Source organism: Crocodylus siamensis, chromosome 1, assembly GCF_052110815.1.
Source record: "Crocodylus siamensis isolate JL-2025a chromosome 1, ASM5211081v1, whole genome shotgun sequence".
Lineage (NCBI taxonomy): Eukaryota > Metazoa > Chordata > Crocodylia > Crocodylidae > Crocodylus > Crocodylus siamensis.
Window position 1 is genome coordinate 290,025,950 of NC_143395.1, and position 17,826 is coordinate 290,043,775.

General features: G+C 40.8%; 1 protein-coding gene across 1 annotated transcript; it reads right to left on the minus strand.

Annotated features, from left to right (window-relative positions):
* Positions 1-307: 307 nt before the first annotated feature.
* Positions 308-15,162, minus strand: ASMT (acetylserotonin O-methyltransferase). Its single transcript, XM_090031659.1, has 8 exons — positions 15,091-15,162; positions 13,395-13,569; positions 11,800-11,929; positions 10,601-10,669; positions 8,093-8,211; positions 4,077-4,217; positions 1,218-1,340; positions 308-519 (listed from the first exon to the last, which is right to left on the minus strand). Exons 1-8 carry the CDS (start codon positions 15,160-15,162, stop codon positions 308-310), a joined length of 1,041 nt encoding a protein of 346 aa, XP_089887785.1.
* Positions 15,163-17,826: the final 2,664 nt, after the last annotated feature.

The following is a 17,826-nucleotide window of genomic DNA, read 5'->3' on the forward strand; positions in this document are numbered from 1 at the left end:
ATAAACTGTATAAAAAGCAAGAAGTATAAATGTTCTACAATACATTGCTTTCAAGTGATGCTTTTTGTTAAATGTGTATTAACGTCTCTTTTCCTAACCATTTAGGGTTCACAGTGAAAGGAAAGTTGTATTCAAGCTGCCAGACTGTCAATCCATATACGCTCAACATATGTAATTAGTGACTGTGCTAACATTGTATTATTGCACAAAGAAATTGACTGGAGCTGGGATGACTATTGCAGCCTAATAAAAGCTTATCTCTTTATGCCATTTCTGTACCTAACAATAGAGAAGAAGAAACAGACAATTATTTTCTTCCTAAAATTGCATCATAGAGCTTTCCAGTTTTCTTGACTTGAACTTCTTTGAAGCCTGCTGCCCTGAGAAGGTTGCTGTACTCGGATGATGTTTTTTCTTTCCCTTCAGCCTGTACCAGCATGTTCAAAGAATAGACCTGGGTATCCAAAGGTCCACTTTTGTCTTCATTCAGAAGTGTTTCAACCACCAGTACTCCACCCCCTGATTGAATAAAGAGATTTAAAACATATGTTGATTTATAAATGGACAGAACCAAAGCTTATTTTCCAACTTCATGAGCATGAACTAACCACTTAGAGACCAGACTTTACTAAAAGTAAAATCATGTGTCATTGCTATAAAAGCTAATAAGGTATCATCAGGAGCTGCATGCATCATTCTATTACTACGTGCCCTACAAAACAGACAGTGAAGGGAAGCAAATAACTGTGATTCAAAAGTAATTTATTTTTTATTAAATTACCTGGAGTTGTGATTACTCAGCATCTCTAAAGACCAGGTCCTAAAAGCTATAATTTCAAAGATATTTCCAAGCACATAAATATGCAGACAGGTACCTAATGATAACCTAGTATCTAACTTGTATTGGGAGAAAAGGGCCTGATTCAAAAAAGTATTATAGCTGTTGAATTCTAACCACTAATTCTGTATCAAAATGTCACCTGTCTTCATCTTTAAGTTCATGTGAAATTCTGCCTCCATATGTGGATAGTGAAGTGGCCAAACTTAGAAACCACCTGTGATTATTGTTTCTGTCATCATCATCATTTTTCTTGTTGTTTAATGTGGTCATCACAAATTCATCATGCACTAAAAGCCCTTCATCCAAATGGCTGTTTAAAATAATACCTCAAACAAATGATGTGTTAAGCCCCTGCTTTTCAAAGAGGAAAACATACCAGGCTTGCAAACTTTGTGTATTTTTTCAAGGAGATGCATGCATTTGTCATCTGGCCAGTCATGCAGGATTCTAGCCAAAATGTAGAGGTCAGCTTCTGGAACTGGGTCTTTAAAAAAATCTCCTGTACCAAAAAAAACAAAATAAACAGTGTGCCCCCCCCACAAAAAACAAAAAAGGAAAAAAAGGAAAAACATTATCTAATTAGGCAAGCATTTTAAATTCATGCATTGCAAGCAGTACAATTCCAAAGTTGTTCAAGGGACTTGGTGGGAAGCCATGTTAATTTCCTCATTTTTCATTTCCTTAGTCAATGTTAAGTAGTCACTAACACTGAATAACAAAAATGGCAGTGCAGTCTGGCAGCGTGGGGGATGTTTGTTCCTTTTTTAAAATATGGCCTTGGATATTAGAGCATCAAAACATTTAAAAGAGATACCAAATACTTTGGAAAATATTTTAGTGTTTTAAACTTTCTCCAAACAAATTAAAATTAATGTGCACAATGCAATTAAAAAAGGTGTAGGCCTCTTCATAAAGAAAAGGTTAGTTTTCACTTAGCTGAAAATCAACTTAATTCAACTTAAAATAGCCTCCAATCTAAAGAGGCATTCGTGACCTAAAGGGCTAGGGACAGACATTCAAAAAGTCTGAGCCTGAACTGATTCAGTCTTTGCAGGTTAGTCTAACCTGGCTAGGCTGAACCAGTTTGTAACCAGAGAGACATCCCCTCTGGACTGAAGAAATGGAGGTATATGCCTGCAGTGGCTCAGGCTAGAAGCCAGGGGGAGCTGGAGCAGCCCTCCTTTCCCTTCCTTAGGGCTAAGTGGAGGAGGGGTATGGCCAGGCCCCAGCAAGACACTGATTAGGAAGGGGTTCCCCCTCCCCCCTCACTGCTGCTGACCAGTGAGGGAGCTGGCAGGGAGTTACATGGCATTTACTTACACAGCAGGGAGTTACACCAGGAGTTAATAGCATTTATTAGCCCATCAAAATGAAACAAAAGCTTCTTTCATTGGTTCAATCTCTTCTTAAACAGCTTTTTCCAAGGATGGAATGGAGGGACATTACCAGCTACCTGTTAGCTCCAAAAAGCCCTAAGCCAACATTGTCTGTCTATCTTACACAGACACCACTCAGTATTAACTAGCATATCACATGCTGGCTATGGGCCATGCTCTGGGAGAGTGGGATCCCTGCTTGAGCAGGGAGTGGTGAAGGGAGAGGGGGACAGGAGGAAGCCAGGCAGAGGCTGCTGTGCCTGCCATCTCTGCAGGAGCTCCAGTGAGGGAGGGCAGGGGCCAGCCCAGCTCTCTGGAGCAGAGCCCTGCCCTGGGCTACAAAGTATCTGGGATGCTAGGGATTAAGTTAAACCGGGGAGGGATCTGGGACAGACATTGCATAAACCATTTTGACCCAAATCAGTTAAATCTGATGCTACATTCAACCAGGTTTATCTCAAACTGGTTTCAGCCACTTTCAAGCTGGTTTATGTGCATTGAATGTCTGTTCTATTACAGGTTTAAACCAGTTTCTGATCACTTAAACCAGATTATGTGCAATGTCTGTCCCTACCCCTGATGATTTACTGCCAGCAAACTGAGCAAATCTACCAGTACTGGATAGTTGGTAATGACCTTTGGATATCTACTTGGGTACCGAACCCATACTGGCATTCTCTCTTTTTCTTTCTGTCTCTGTGCTGCTGAACAGATGTCTCTGCCAGTATCTCCTTGTGTGCTTCACCTTCTCCCATCACAGTCAGTGGATGTATATCACCTGTCACATTTCTCTTTGTTTCTAAGTCTTCCCTCCTTGTCAACTTCTTTACCACTGGATCACTAGTCTCAGTTACGTGCTTTCTCATTGCAGAAAAAAAAATGTTTCTATTTAAATAGTGAAAAATAAGCTACCTAGAACAAGGTTTCCCAATGTTCAGTTAACCTTACAATTGTAACATATATTTTGAGATTATGAAAAATTTGAAACCTATTACCTGTTAATTTTTATAAAAATCTGTATCTATACTAGGTCAAGACTCTCATTTATATCTATAAATAAAAATGAAAGTCTTGACCTAATGGAAGTGGACACAACTGACAGGCCCCTGAGCGTGACCAAGAGGAACTGGTCGTGCAAGGGATTTTGAAGAACTGAACACCTGCTAGGGTCTCCAGATGGAGGATGAGTGACAACCTGTGCAGCTAGGCAGCATGCAAACTGTTAATTGTTTTAATACTTACTTTCTTTTAAATGCTTTTCCTTCTGAATGAATAGTATTTTGCTTTATGCACTGAAAAACCTTTTGGCTGTCTCTAACACGTCAGGACTGCAGAGACTGAACTATGCCATCAGAACTGCTAAGGCAATCCCAGTGAATTTCAGGGGTTTGCAGCCAAAGACCCCAGTCTGGAGGGAGAGAATTAGGAGACTGCACAGCAAGGAAAGTGGTATCTAAAAAACTGAGACCTAAATGAGGTGCCCTCAGGGTGACAATGAAAAGTAGGTTCTGTGATAATAGCCTGTATCTCCTCAGATGTAACATGGGCATTCTTCTGCACCTCTACAGTCCTACTACTACTCTCAGCCGTGTTTCACTCTAGACCTACCACAACTTGGGGAAGCCATATGTGTACCATGTCTACCATATGATATCAGAAAAAAATCTTCTCGCTTTCTTTTTACATTGTTGCTTAATGGGGCATTTGGGTGTACATTTTTGCCAATGTATAACTCAGCATCACCCTAGTGAGTAATAAAGGAAAAATGCTTATATTGCTAGTTAAATTCCATCGTAAGCATGATCCCTCAACAATTTTTTTCTCTGCACATGACCACACACAAAATGAACCAACTTTACCTTCATGGAACATTATCCGATGTTCCTCTGGGGGTATAAAATGCTCCTTTGCCACTTGTGCCACTTTAGGTAGGTCATAAATTGTGACTGTAGAATTTGGGTACAAGGAAATACATTCTTGGGCCAAACCACCTGCACATCCTCATAGGGAAGTAAAATAAGAGGTGTAAAAGTTCACATACATACATGGACAGATTTTTATATCACATCATCCTAAGAAATATGGACCACGATGAATTCAGCCTCAGAGCACCTTCTAAGTTAGGTTTATTATCCATATCTTACAAAACAGGAAACAGATGATTTCGGGATAGTGAATCTTGCAGCTACGCAGGGGGCTGGAAAAGATTACCCTTGAGGTCCCTTCCAACACTATGATTTTATAAAATACAAAAAAGATTATTGACCTGCCCAATGTTCCTCAGAAAATCTCTTGTCTACTCTGAAATACAATTCAGATCTCCCAACATCTAGTTCTGTGTTTTTGATACTAGACTCTAAACAGTTGTATTTAAAAATCAATGAAATATAATGCAAATAAAACTGGTTAAATACTTGCATACAAAGAGATTTATTTTTCTCTTTGAAAACTAATTTTCATGAAATACCAATTTTTTGTTTCAGCTTTTAAAAAGCAGTCCACAGTTATTGATTTTCTTTGGGTTTTGCTTTTTATTACTGAAAACATAGGCTTCTCTAAACAAAAACTGTAGAAAACTGTTGGATAGCTACTCATAACAATAAATATTTCATTATTTTTCATGAAATCTTGACTTTTTTTTTTTAAAGAGAGATGGATCTGCTCAAAACTCCATAAAACAAGGATGTCTTTAATTATGAACCTTACCACCCCCCTACATCTTGAAATTTTTTCCACTAGAAGTAGATACGACTAAAAGCTAAGGAATAAGTGGCCTACCATGTTAAAAGTCACTGTTAGCTATAAGACTAATAATTCTTTCTCCAGCAATTAGGAAATCTTTTAACTTAATAATAATAGCCAAAATTTATATAGCCCTTTTCATACATAAATATCTAAACAGATTATGAGGTCATTATTGATATCCCCATTTTACAGATGGAAAAACTGAGGCACAGAGTAATGAAATGATCTGTCCAGCCGCAGTTCCAAAAACAGACCCAAGATCACGGCTCTCTCCTCAAGGCATAGAGTATCATAATTATCATGCTGGCTGTAGCAAGAATCTTCTGAACATTTCTCTCTAAGCTGTCTTAATAAAACCTCTATGTACCTCCCATTTCATTTCTAACAATGGATAATGTTATATAAGAGAAATGCCATATTCATCCAGGGCCAAAATAACCAGATTATCTAAAGATGAAAGATACAAGGGCTGCCAATGCATTGCCTAACTTACTGTTCACTATTCAAAATAGTATTTATGGGGCAATATTTTTCAGTATTAGATTTTGTTTGGATTGTAGAACAACCCACAAAAAGGAAAGAAAGAGCAAGGGACTGTGCATTGACATTCACTTTAAATGGCTTTCATTTGATATGGTTTTCTCAAGGTTTTATATTAATGTTTTGCTCCCTTTAATAACAGATCCTTGAAAAACTTAATGCTAAACTGGCTGCTCTGCTGTGTGTTTTCTGTCCATCATCCTACAAGCACAGGGCTTAAGTACTATGTAATTAGTCATAAGCATGAATCTCTGTGCATTGATTATTTAACAGCAGCTTGATGCAAAAACCACTGTAATCATTGGAATGGTTCCTACTAACTCCTATAGATTTTGAATCGGATCCAAAAAGAACATGGAAAGTTTTTTCCTACATGGACAATGAAAAGAGAGAAAAGGATAGATGAGGACAAATTAGAACTCATGGCAAGCCTGACAACTTCTACAGCTTCCTTTAAATAAAGACTTGATACATTCAGCAACCAACAACATTTTTCAATTCCCTTTTAATAAAAATACTGAATAACTTCTGAGAAGTAGAGAACTAAAATCCCAAAGCAACAGCACAATTGTGCAATTTTCTAGGCTGATGGGAAATGGCAGGAGGAAGTAAAAACTTGTAATTAAAGTTGCAATGGGACAGTTTTGGAAAACTGCACTGTTCTGAACACACAGAGTTTCAGAATATGCTTGCTTAAAATTAGAGTTTGATTGAATTTTCTGACAACATTTATTTTCTATGAAAAATTACTGGGTACATCTACATGAGATGCTAAAAGTGCAGTAGACTAATTCTACTGCACATTAGCTCATCATGGTAAAAACCATATTAATGTACTATTGCACAGGAGAATTCATCTAATGTGCATTAGGATCACATAAAAGATGTGTGCCAGTACTACTGCACAATAGTGCTGATCATGGCACATGAAGTTAGTACTAATTATTATAATAAGAATAATAATATGAGTAATTAATAATAGTAATTATAATATTAGTAATAACAGGTACTAACTTTATGCACTGTAATTATGACGCATTAATGCAGGTGTACACATGCCTACTGAGTATCAAAAAGAAAATATTCTATGATACTAGTGTTAAAGTGGTGTTGTAGCCATGATGGTCCAGGAATTATATTGGACAAGCTTTCAAATACCAAAAGACCTGAAGAATACTTCTTTGTAGTCAAAGGCTCATCTAACTTTATCCCAGCTATGCAGTTGGTCCACTAAAAGATACCACCCACAAAAATCCTTGACTTTTTGCATATTTATGTCCTATTTGGTTCTGACAAAAAACTTTTGACCAAAATCTGGCAAATGTAAATGCCTGGTTTCCTGCCAGCTTGCTCATCAACATCCTACCTCTACAATAGCCTGTACAACAGATTTGTGGGATTGCCCGGGTTCCTTGACAGCCCTGTGCAGTGGAGAGCTTGGATGCTAGATCTCCCAGGGCTACCATTGACTCAGAGTTCCCAGGGAATGCAGGAAGATTCAGAAACACTAAAGCATTCCTACTGAAGGAATGACTGTCTGTTTCCAAAACAAGGTTTTGTCTTTTAATTCCTAATAGTGGTTAAATTATTTTTTGCAAAAGCTCAATATTTTTTACAGATTTTCAAGGGAAGAACAAAGCATGTACATGGAACATGATTCAGCTAGGTACTTCTGTTCTGAAGTCCACGAATTTTCTCACTATGACTGATTTAGAACCGAGAGCATGAAAGTTATGAAAAAATTCACTCAAGAAAACGTTATCATCTAAGGGAGCTTCATAAACCAGACAGGGAGGATGAAGCAACTGAAAATATCTGCTGAATTCTGGCAGTCACATTTCTGGGCTGAGCTTGCTGTATATTGGCAGAGGTTAGTTTCATATTATTCAAGGCTCCAGTAAAAAGTTATCGATATGAGTCATAAAATCTTTGCAAGGAAAAATACTATCTGTCTGGACACTAATACAAGCCTTTAAAGTTTGAGAGATCAGAGTATCCAGGACACATTCACCTGATTTTGTTTGTTTTTTACATTTTTGAAAAATGGAAAAGCAAAAATAACTCAACCCCTTCAAAAAAAAAAACCTCACCCTGAAAAAGTCCAAAGCAACCAACTAACCAACCTTCCCACTTAAGAAAGTAGAGATGAAGACTGCCTGGTGCTACAAATAATGACAGGAGTAAAATAGAGCTATAACAGTAACGCTGTTGGGGATCAGAAGTGAATGGGCAATTTATCAACCTAAAAACACTGATTAAAGTGAAGGAGAATAGCCTGGAAGCTGCTCTGGCAGTATTCATTAAGCAATGGGAGAAGAGAAATATGAAAACCTGACAAATCAACAAGGAAGAAAATAAGCTGCTATTTAGATATATGATGCTCTTCAGACAAAAAAAATCATTTAGCATTAAAATGCTTTTACCATTCCCATATCTTTTTTCTAATCTCCAGCAAAATATAAAAATCTCCTCTTTTGATTTACTCAGGCAATCAAATCTGTCCTGCTTTTCCACTACTCCAATACTTCATGCATGCAGTATTTTTCCATAGCTTAAAAAGGAGAAATGTCAATGTTGTAATGACACTTACCTCCTAGATCATAAATGTGGGTGAAAGGTGAAAGGTCAAATGCAGCAATTACATCTCTACCACATATACTCCATATTTCATTCAAACCATACATGAATTTGATCATCTCTTCTTCTGATCTAGTCATATGACAGAATATTATTTGTAGGACAAATACATTATGATATGCTGTCTATAGTCTAGTACAGGGTGGGCAAAATATGGCCCACGGGCTGAATCAGGCATGCCAGGCACTTTCAACCAGCCCACGGCACCCATCAGCAAATTGTGCCCTGCCCAGCCCTTCCGCCCACAAAGGTGGGAGCAAGGTGCCCACACGTATGCACCCCTACAACATACCCTATTGCACCTTCCTCCCAGCCTCGTGGGTGGAAGGACCCGGCCCTGCCAGCATGCAGCTTCTGGGCGGGAGTCCAGCCACCCCCATCAGAACCTGTTTCGCTTCCCCAGCATCCAGCTTGCTCTGGGTGGCGGGCAGGGAAGCAGCAAGGCATGGTGAGGGTGGTAGAGATGCAGCTGGGCAGTGCAGTGCAGAGCCCATGCCCAGGGAGGTGGCAGGAGTGCAGAGCTCGGCTGGGCAGGCTGTGGTTGTGAGGACGCCCCCACACTCCCCCACATGGAGCGCAGCCTCCAATGTTGGCAGCAGCCGCAGGTGGGGCACTCAGGGTGCTCATGCCCAGCGCAGGTGCTGGCACCTGGCAGGTCATAGTTCCAGCCTGCGCTGTGGGCAGGGGTGAGAAGCACAGCTTGCTCAGCCATCTGTATTGCAGGGGCTCTGTGCAGCACGCCTGCACTCACACCAGAGGAAGTCCCATGTTGGAGCTGGCTGCCTTCCTCGACCCTGCTGTGCACCGGAAGTGGAGGGAACCCCACCCCCTGGTTCCCCCTGGAGTCCAGCATGGGGCTTCTCCCAGTGTGAGTATGGGAGCTATAGGCATGCCATGCAGAGCCCCTGCAATAGAGGTGGGCCGGGCAAACTGTGCTTCTCACCGCCCCCCCGTCTGCAGTGCTGCCCAGAACCATGCCCTGCTGGGTGCCAGTATTTGCACCAGGCACAAGTGCCCTAAGCCCCTCCACCTGCAGTTGTGCGCCATGTTGGGGAGTGTGGGGGGATCCCCACATCCCCATCCTTCTCACATCTCCCACCCTACTCCCACAATCTCCACTGACATATATACACCTGAACATACCCTATGCCAGTGGTCTCCAAAGTGGGGTGCGCACACCCCAGGGGGTGCACAAGACGATCCATTGGGGTGTGGGAAGAAAATATTAGAACTTCTGTTTATATAAATATACATATATTGGGGGTGCATGCTCAAAAAATTTTTACTGATGGGGTGTATGAATATAAATATACATATATTGGTGGGGTGTGCTCAAAAATGTTTTATTGATGGGGGTGCGCGATCAAAAAAGTTTGGAGACCACTGCCCTATGCCCCCACACACATAGTCATGCCCCCTTACAGCCCCACCCCCACTCCCCACACCTCACCATATACTCACACCTCATTATACACAATCCCCCACCATACACACACATCCCCACACCCTACTATGTAAACAACCCCAACCACCGCCCCACCCCACACATACAATATACAAGAGTAAGATTTCATTTTTGAGTTCTTATGCAATCACCTCTATATACACTATGCAAAATGAAGCATGACAAAAATATTTTTTGTAATAAAATTAAAATATGTTATAGTAGGTGTTTGATGTTTAGTGTATGATTTGTTTTTTTTTTTCCGGTTTTAAGATGCAACCCCCCTCCGACCAAAAGGGGTATTGGGAAGGGCCCAAGGGCAGGACCTTCCAGGGGCAAAGGTCAGGGGTTAGGGGCGGGACTTTTGGTCCCAATATGGCAACTGGGGGCAGGGCAACTGTCAATGCAGGGCTACCCATGTGGCCCTTGACAGCTCACCAAAACTCATTAAGTGGCCCTCCAGCCAAAATAATTGCCTGCCCCTGGTCTAGTATTATATAATACTTCTGTAACTCTTGGCTTAAATACTAAACTCTGGCTATTATCCTGTGCGCAGAGTAAGGTATTTTTGACACTGCAGAATGTCATTTATATTTCTACAGCTTAAAAAAAAACAACAAGGAATTTATTACCATAAGTAAGGTAAGAACCTTTTAATGAGGAAGTAAAATAAAATAGTTAATGCACTTATCAGTTACCAATTTTTTGTTGCTAAACCTAATAGCTCCCAGATGTTTTTAAATCAGACTTTTCCATTGTCACGAATGGTGTCCATGACTTTTTTCACACTGGATTGCACATACAAATGTTGTGCTTACATAAGAAGATGAGAAGTATGTTGCAAATCCCAGAGAGCTTCAGAACTGGACACCACTAAAATGGAGGGTACTACAGGATTTTTCATATGAATGGAACTAATTATCATAGCATTATCATATTTCATAATTGAAATTAATAGAAAACCATCATCCACGTTAAAGATAAGCATACAACTCCCAGCATTCTATTAATTATTACCTGTAGACAGCCCCAAAGAGATCTTTCGATGAAATGCCAAATGCTCTCTCATACTGATTTTTCCCTTCTCTTTAGGACAAAAAAAAAAAAGTAAAATCTTATATTTTGTATTTTAAATGTATACTGATTTGTTTTTATTTTGGTCTGTAACTGTCTATAACTGTTGCAACATAAGCTTATTAATATACATATTTCATTATGGTACAAAGAAAGTACTTGTGTCATTGCATATCTGCTTCTTTTTCTGATCACCCTAACCACGCTGAAAGCCATACTTGGAGTCAGGAAAGAATTTTACCCCGTGTTTGATTGGTATGGACTGTCCAGATTTTTGCCTTACTTTGTAGCTGGTACCTCTTGAGCGTATATTGACAATATTTTATAGAAGCAGGACATTGGCTGCTGTGGTTCCCCTGGTATACCTGTGGAATGTCAGGGTGTTAGATCAACTTGGTGTCAGGGTTGAGGATAGTCTTATGTAGAGTTTAGAGTATGGATTTGTATGGTATGGTTTGGATGGGACTGATCCTGCTTTAGGCTGGGGGCTGGAGTAGATGACCTCTAGAGGTCCCTTCCAGCCCACTTTTCTATGAACCTGAGAGCCTTACGAAAGATTCTGAAAGGAAAGATATGTTTCATTTATTGTTATGGCATATTTATACTGGAACATCACTTAAAATGAAGGATTACAACTGATACTTTTTATACCAAAGATTGTGGGCAAATCCCCACCTGATGTATATGGATATAACTGCATTAGCACCCACAGTGAAGCGGATCCAATAGAAACTGCCATCCCTCTTCATTTTCTTCTGCCTTTGCAATGGAATCCATTAGGGATTGTGCAGCCATCCATCACTGTCACTATTCATTATCATACTTCACGGAGGGCCTCCTTCAGCAAAAGCTGTTATGATTAAGTGCGCCCCCCCTTGGGGCACAGGAAATAAGCATAGTAAAATAGTCTGTTTCTGGACTCTTCAGTGAATTCATCCTCTGGCAAAAATGAGCACATGCAGTAATAATAATAATAATACTTAGTGCTACAAAGTACTTTCCAAGCAATTACCACTCAGTGTCTTCATTTTCTCTTGTTTCCCCAGACACCTTTTCAGAAGCAGCTTCACAATGCAGCAAAGTGGTTTCTTGCAACATTGGAGCGTAATTTTGCACCGTGACATAAGTATGCCTTTTCTTACCTCACAGCATCTGTCAAATAGTGCCAGCACAGGTAGACAGTCTTGGAGTAGTACATCATATTATGGTACAGAGACTTGGGACTTGCTTTTGCAAGGTAGAGGTTGGAAACTTCTGTGTTTCTGTAAAAGACTGAAAGAACAAGAGAAGACACATTGGCTAAGTACAGACAGTCAAATAGCCCAAGGTGGAATACATCCTATCTTCAGAGGTTTCTCTACGCTGCATAGCTGGAACCGATAATGAACTGAACTCATGTTCAATTTTCACTTAGGAAAGGCAGGCAGAGGCCTGCATTGCCACAAGTCAGAAGACAAAGTAGATTTAAGCACTCCTCCCAGCCATCAGGGAGCCCAGCCCAGCTAAGCGGGGGCCCTCCCTGATTAACTGCCCAGCACATGCCCACAAGCCCCTGCTGCCCCCTCACATCCCAGTGCCAGACCCCCACACCAGACTTCTGCTCACAGAGGGCGAGCCCTGCACCTCAGAGCGATTCCCAGGGTCTCCCAGCTTGGGGCTGGCCTGCTGTGGGGAGCCCCATGCAAGGGGAACCCTCTCCTGTTGTGCAAGTGGGCAGCTGCTCAGCTCAGCTCCTGCCACAGGAGGGAGCGGGGGGGATTCCCCCAGATGTACAATCAGAGCATGGGAAGAGCCCCATCCCTCGCCGGCTTCCCCCAGCCCAGAGCTGCCCTGACCCGGTAAGTGGAGCAGCCGGGCAGCTTAGCTCTGCTGCTGCCACAGATAGGAGTGGGGGCAGCGTTCCCCCAGGACAGCTGCTGGCCTGCATAGCTGGGTGTGGTGGCATAGGGGAAGACCCATGCCTTGCGGGGCTTCCTTGGCCTGAACCAGGGTCCCCCACCCCAGGGCTGCCTTGCTCAAGGGGAAGCTGCATGCTGAGCGGATCCCCCTCCATCTCTCCTGTGTGGCCAGGCTGCTCCTTGGCTGTACCTCTACAAGTGGGAGGAGGAGAGCAGTCCTCTGGGATGGGGTAGTCCCCTGAGGTATGGGGCTCCCTCCATCCTGCTATGCCCAGCCGTGCAGGCAGGCACCCAGTCCAGGAGAATCCTCCCTATCTCCCTCCCAGTGGCAGCAGCAAGCCTCCCAGTTACCCGGGGAGAGGGAGGGAAGGATTCCCCTTGGAAGGGGGTAGTCACAGGCTGGGGACTCTGTGCTGGGCTAGAGAGAAGTCCCCCTTGGTGCCCAGCTCCCTGTGTACTGCCATGCCCAGTTACAAGGACAAGGAATTTGGCCCCAGGGAATCCTCCCACCTGTGGCAGTGATGGAGCCAAGCCTCCTGGCTGTGTGGGAAAGGGGGGTTTTCCCTTGGCTCCCCACAACAGGGCCTGGCAGCCAGGGTTGGGGTAGGGGTGCTCTGTTCCTCTGCCTCTCCTCCTCTCCCCCACTGTTGCCCCACTGGGCTGACAGGTGCCACCGTCCCGGTTCCGTTTTTTAGAACTCAATTGCAGCAGAAGTCATGTTGCTGCTCATGTCTCATCCTGACATTTTTGTTTTTGATCTTACAGCTCAGCCTCCCACCTGGTGTTAAATAAAATCTTGAAAACCAATCTTTAGTCACATCCCTTTGAGACAGTGTTACCTCCTTCACTGTTCAGTTCAACTCTTAATAGCTTTAACCCCACACAGGTATCAAGTAATCTTTCCATTCCAGTGGTACTGGTACCCAAGCGCCCAGCAATAACATCTGAAGATAGGGGCTCTTCTGACTCTAGCAGTAGATCAAATACTCCCAATTCACAGGCAGTAAACATAGTCTGGAAGCAAATAAAGGAGCATGAGGCTGAAATAAGAGCAAGTATTATCAGCAGCTATATCGCTGATAAGTAGCTATTGATCACCTACCACCTATTGATCAGCAGCTTGATATGCAAGAGTAATTTACAAAAACAATGATGAAACCCCATTAAAATGTTTTATAGCTAAGAAAATGCTGTGACTGAACTGCAGTTGCTTTGAGCACTGATACCAGTGCTTGCTTTGTACTGCTTTTTTCATTTTTGTTCCTTGCTATCAAGTAAATACTTGTATGTGAAGCCCAGGTATTGTGTATACATTTTCTTGACTTTATAGAACTATAGGAAACCCCAAATCCCTGTTCTATAAGGAAAGGGTCAAAGAGGTGACACATCAGAAAAAAAAAGGAAAAAGCCTTGTATATAAAAGCCAGAACAATCGTGGATCCCTTTGACATAGCTACATTGCCTAAGCTCAAGTTAAACCGTATCACTTATGGCTAACAAAGTCATAGTTCTTAGATTTTATACACTATTTAAAACAAATCCTTTTAAAATGCTGTAAAAAGGTGGCAGTACTAACCCCATGATTGTCACAATGCGTTATGAATACCCCCAGAATTCTCCCAGCCCCTTTGAGAGAGAATTCTATGCAGCCTGAAACTAAACTATTTTGAGATGCTTTTAAATTGTGTTTTGATCACAAATTTGAATGGTGTTGGCCACACACCACTTCCCTGAGTGCTTACAAAACTCTGCTGGAGCTGGCTCATATTTTTTCCCTTTCAATGACAGTTGAGAGGAAAGTCTTTGAGTATTTCTTCCTATGACACCTGTTCTTTATTTTGCCACACTGTCTTTTGACAAAGCAGGATATATTACCAACTTATTGAAATAATGCCCTGAAGAATTCTTACAAAAAATATAGATGCAATCACTGAGTTTCTACCTTTGCTTTCTTTCCATAATGATTCTGGAAAGAAAAGTAATAAACTAGATGAGTTCACCCCACCTATCAATTAATGTAATTTGCCAAAGTATATAATTAAGGCATTATGTATTGTCTGCTACTTAGCAACTATAGATAAATAGAGACAAGAATGCTTTTAATTAAAGAATGCTTTAAATAGAGACAAGAATGCTTTTCTAAAACCTCATTGCTTGATGCTGGGCATTGCAAAATCTAACCCAGAGATTTGCATCCAAAGCAAACATCTAAAACAATGTCTCGGAGAAATTCTGTTGTGGGCAATTTTACGTAGCAAAACCTTATTTGTAGGGCTTTATATTCAGACAGCTCAAGTAAATATTCAATTTGCCCAGACCTCCTAAAATCAGGGGATTACAAACAATTGTTCATAATGGTCTCTGACATCTCTCTGAATTTTTTCTAAAAATTTCCTCTATACCTATTTAAAACTCGGATCACTTTTATTGAGTCTACTTCTTTCTCACGGTTTTAATTAAGCCTGTAAAGGATATTTGAAACTGTCTACCATCCTTATTTTAGTATCTTATCCAAGTGTTATTTGTAATTCTTACCTTTGAGAAAAAAAATCCATGGTTGTATTGAAATAAGATCTGAGGATAATTAAGGTCTTCTGCAGAGTCCATTTTCCTTCAGTACTCTGTGAGAGATCCTCTTGGCTTCTTTATTTAAATAAGCCTCTTTTCCACTAGGCACAGATCACTCTGGGTAGTTGACTTAATCTTATTAGTTGTGAGAAAGCAAAGCTGTGCTACAAAACACATTACTCAAAGAATTTTCTTCATACAGTTACTTCTCTTAGGTTTATCATTGTTCTTTGAGTATCTGTTTTAAAGGCGCAGAGTAGAGAAGCACCAGCAATTATACTTGAAATTGCACTTGAAAATGAAAAATTACAGAAAGCAAAATAGAAACAATTAGAGAAAAGCATTTACAATATCAGAACTTGAATTCTGCATAGGATGTTATGGTTTATCAAGTGTAAAGAGAATAGTTCAATTCATGTTCTTACTGCAGACTTGTTCAAAATGTAGGTTTGTCCTTATTCTAAACTATTCTGCATTAGTGATTCTGACACCAAGGTGAACCGTTAAACTATTGATCTTTATTTATTCCCAATCACTGAACTTCTTACTCTAAATTTTAACTGTAGGTGACAGTGAGACTGAGGACCATAGAGGCCATTCCAGTCATAACTCAAAAACTTTATTATGGTACATAATAGCAAAGACTTATTTGTATCAATAAAGACAATGCTTACACCTAGCCTCAGATTCAAGGGAGAAACAAGTCCACTGGCCAGGCTTCTCTGTTCCCTTGGGAACTTTTGCTGAGTGGGTTTATTTTATTCACTGAGCTTGGGAGAAGTCCACTTTTCCTCCAGTCTATGCCCAATATTTCTAGATGCCTGGTTGTAATATTCTAATAAACGGTATCTGATTGGTTTTATTGAAATGTCTTTGCTTCACCGAAACTTTAGGAACTGGATTGAACCAGGTGTCTTGCAGACTTCCCTTCTGATTTTGAAAGGCTGTCTTAGCTGCAGGAGGGTTTATCATTTCCTTTTCTTCCCCAGTTTGGAATGTTGTTTAACACTGGCGTGTGTCACTTCTTTACCTTAGTTTAACTTTCTTCTTTGACATGGCTGTTTTGGTTTTTTTACAATTATTTGAGCATCTTAACAAAAATATATTACAGCAAAATAACATTTAATGCATTTGGTTACTTCAATATCTTTTTTATTTCCTTGTCAATCACTGTCTACAGTGCATACATAGCTCAAGCTTAAGTCAGGTCGTAACATGGCAACCTACAGATTAGTCACCTCAGTTCAACCAAGTCATTCAAATGCAAAATTTAGAATTTCATACAAATAACTTAACATTGAGTTCAAAATTATCTTGTTCCGCATTAAATATGCCCATCTATTTCTTGCATGGCCTCAAAGAGTTGGAAGCATTTAATTTAAACATAAGCAAGTCATCATTTGGGTAAACGATACATGTATAAATGGAATAGGCATAAAGATGGCTTAATGAGTTCAGCTTTGTAGTTGCAGTGACTGGTTTCTTGAGACAGATGGAAAATTCATCAGGTAATTCATGCAAGTTGCTCTGACAGCTGTGTTCTTATCCTCTTTCTAGTGGTCTCCTGAGACACAGCCTTAAAAGACAAGTGTTAACAGGATAGCTGTCAGTGTATAAGACTTTGGTTCCTTTGAAACAGAAGGTACACCTAGAGTACATTGACACCATGTCCTTACTGTCCCTGGGAAGGGACACACTTGAATATGACCTACTCACCCACACCCACTCACATACACAAACCTGAAAGTGCAGTGAAGCCATCCCATGGACATCCCACAAGTACAGTGCCACAATGCTAGGCTTCATAGGGTGCATGCTTGAGTGTTTGCCACCCCAAGGGTGCTGAGGACTTGGTATGGACTGAAACTTACTAGCCAAGGAAAAGCAGGGCTACTCATGATCTCTCTTGATTTAGCCTTTGGACCAGTGTGTTGAACAATACCAAGGTATTTTATAGTTTCCCCAGGTTGACATACCTTCATTTCTCTCCTTGACAAAGCTGATCTAGGTGAATCAAAGCATCCCATGACTCTTCTGGTGAAGACTTGAAATGTCTAGCCAGAATTATCAGTTATTTTCCCAGCTGAGTGAAAACAAGGCATTTTCTTTACAGCTTCTTGCAACTTTGCCTTTGGAAATTTCCAGTACCTTGGTATCAATTTTTTATAGCATACCAGTTTGTGCAAAACCATGCTAGGAGATGCCTGCTGGTTTAGTTTGAGCAACAGCTTCCATCTGCAAATTCCTTTCCATGGGTCAGTCTGCTGTGCATCTGTTCTGGCCCTATGGCCAGCTTTTTACAACTCTGTTCCTTTTCCATCGGCACTACTCTGTAGAAACATTTTTTAAAGTGAGAATAGATCCTTTATGTTGTCTTTTCACTCCTGAATGGTTCTGTCATTACTGGATAGATCTTTTGGTAATAATATAAAGTCACTTAACTCACTCCATCACCAATAGCTTATACCAACAAATGAAGCCATATAAACCAGCTCTGTATTAGCATTTGATTATTCTTGCACTTAAGTGATAAAAGTTAGTAAGAAGGTTAAAATTCTCATAATATACAAACTGGGAACATCTACATGAAACACTTACCGAAGAGATGCCTAGTTAGCTCTGCAGTAAAGTCTCGGTATCTATATGTGCAGACTTATTAGGCTGCAGGAAACTAATTAACTCTGCTGTAGGTTAGTACTCATA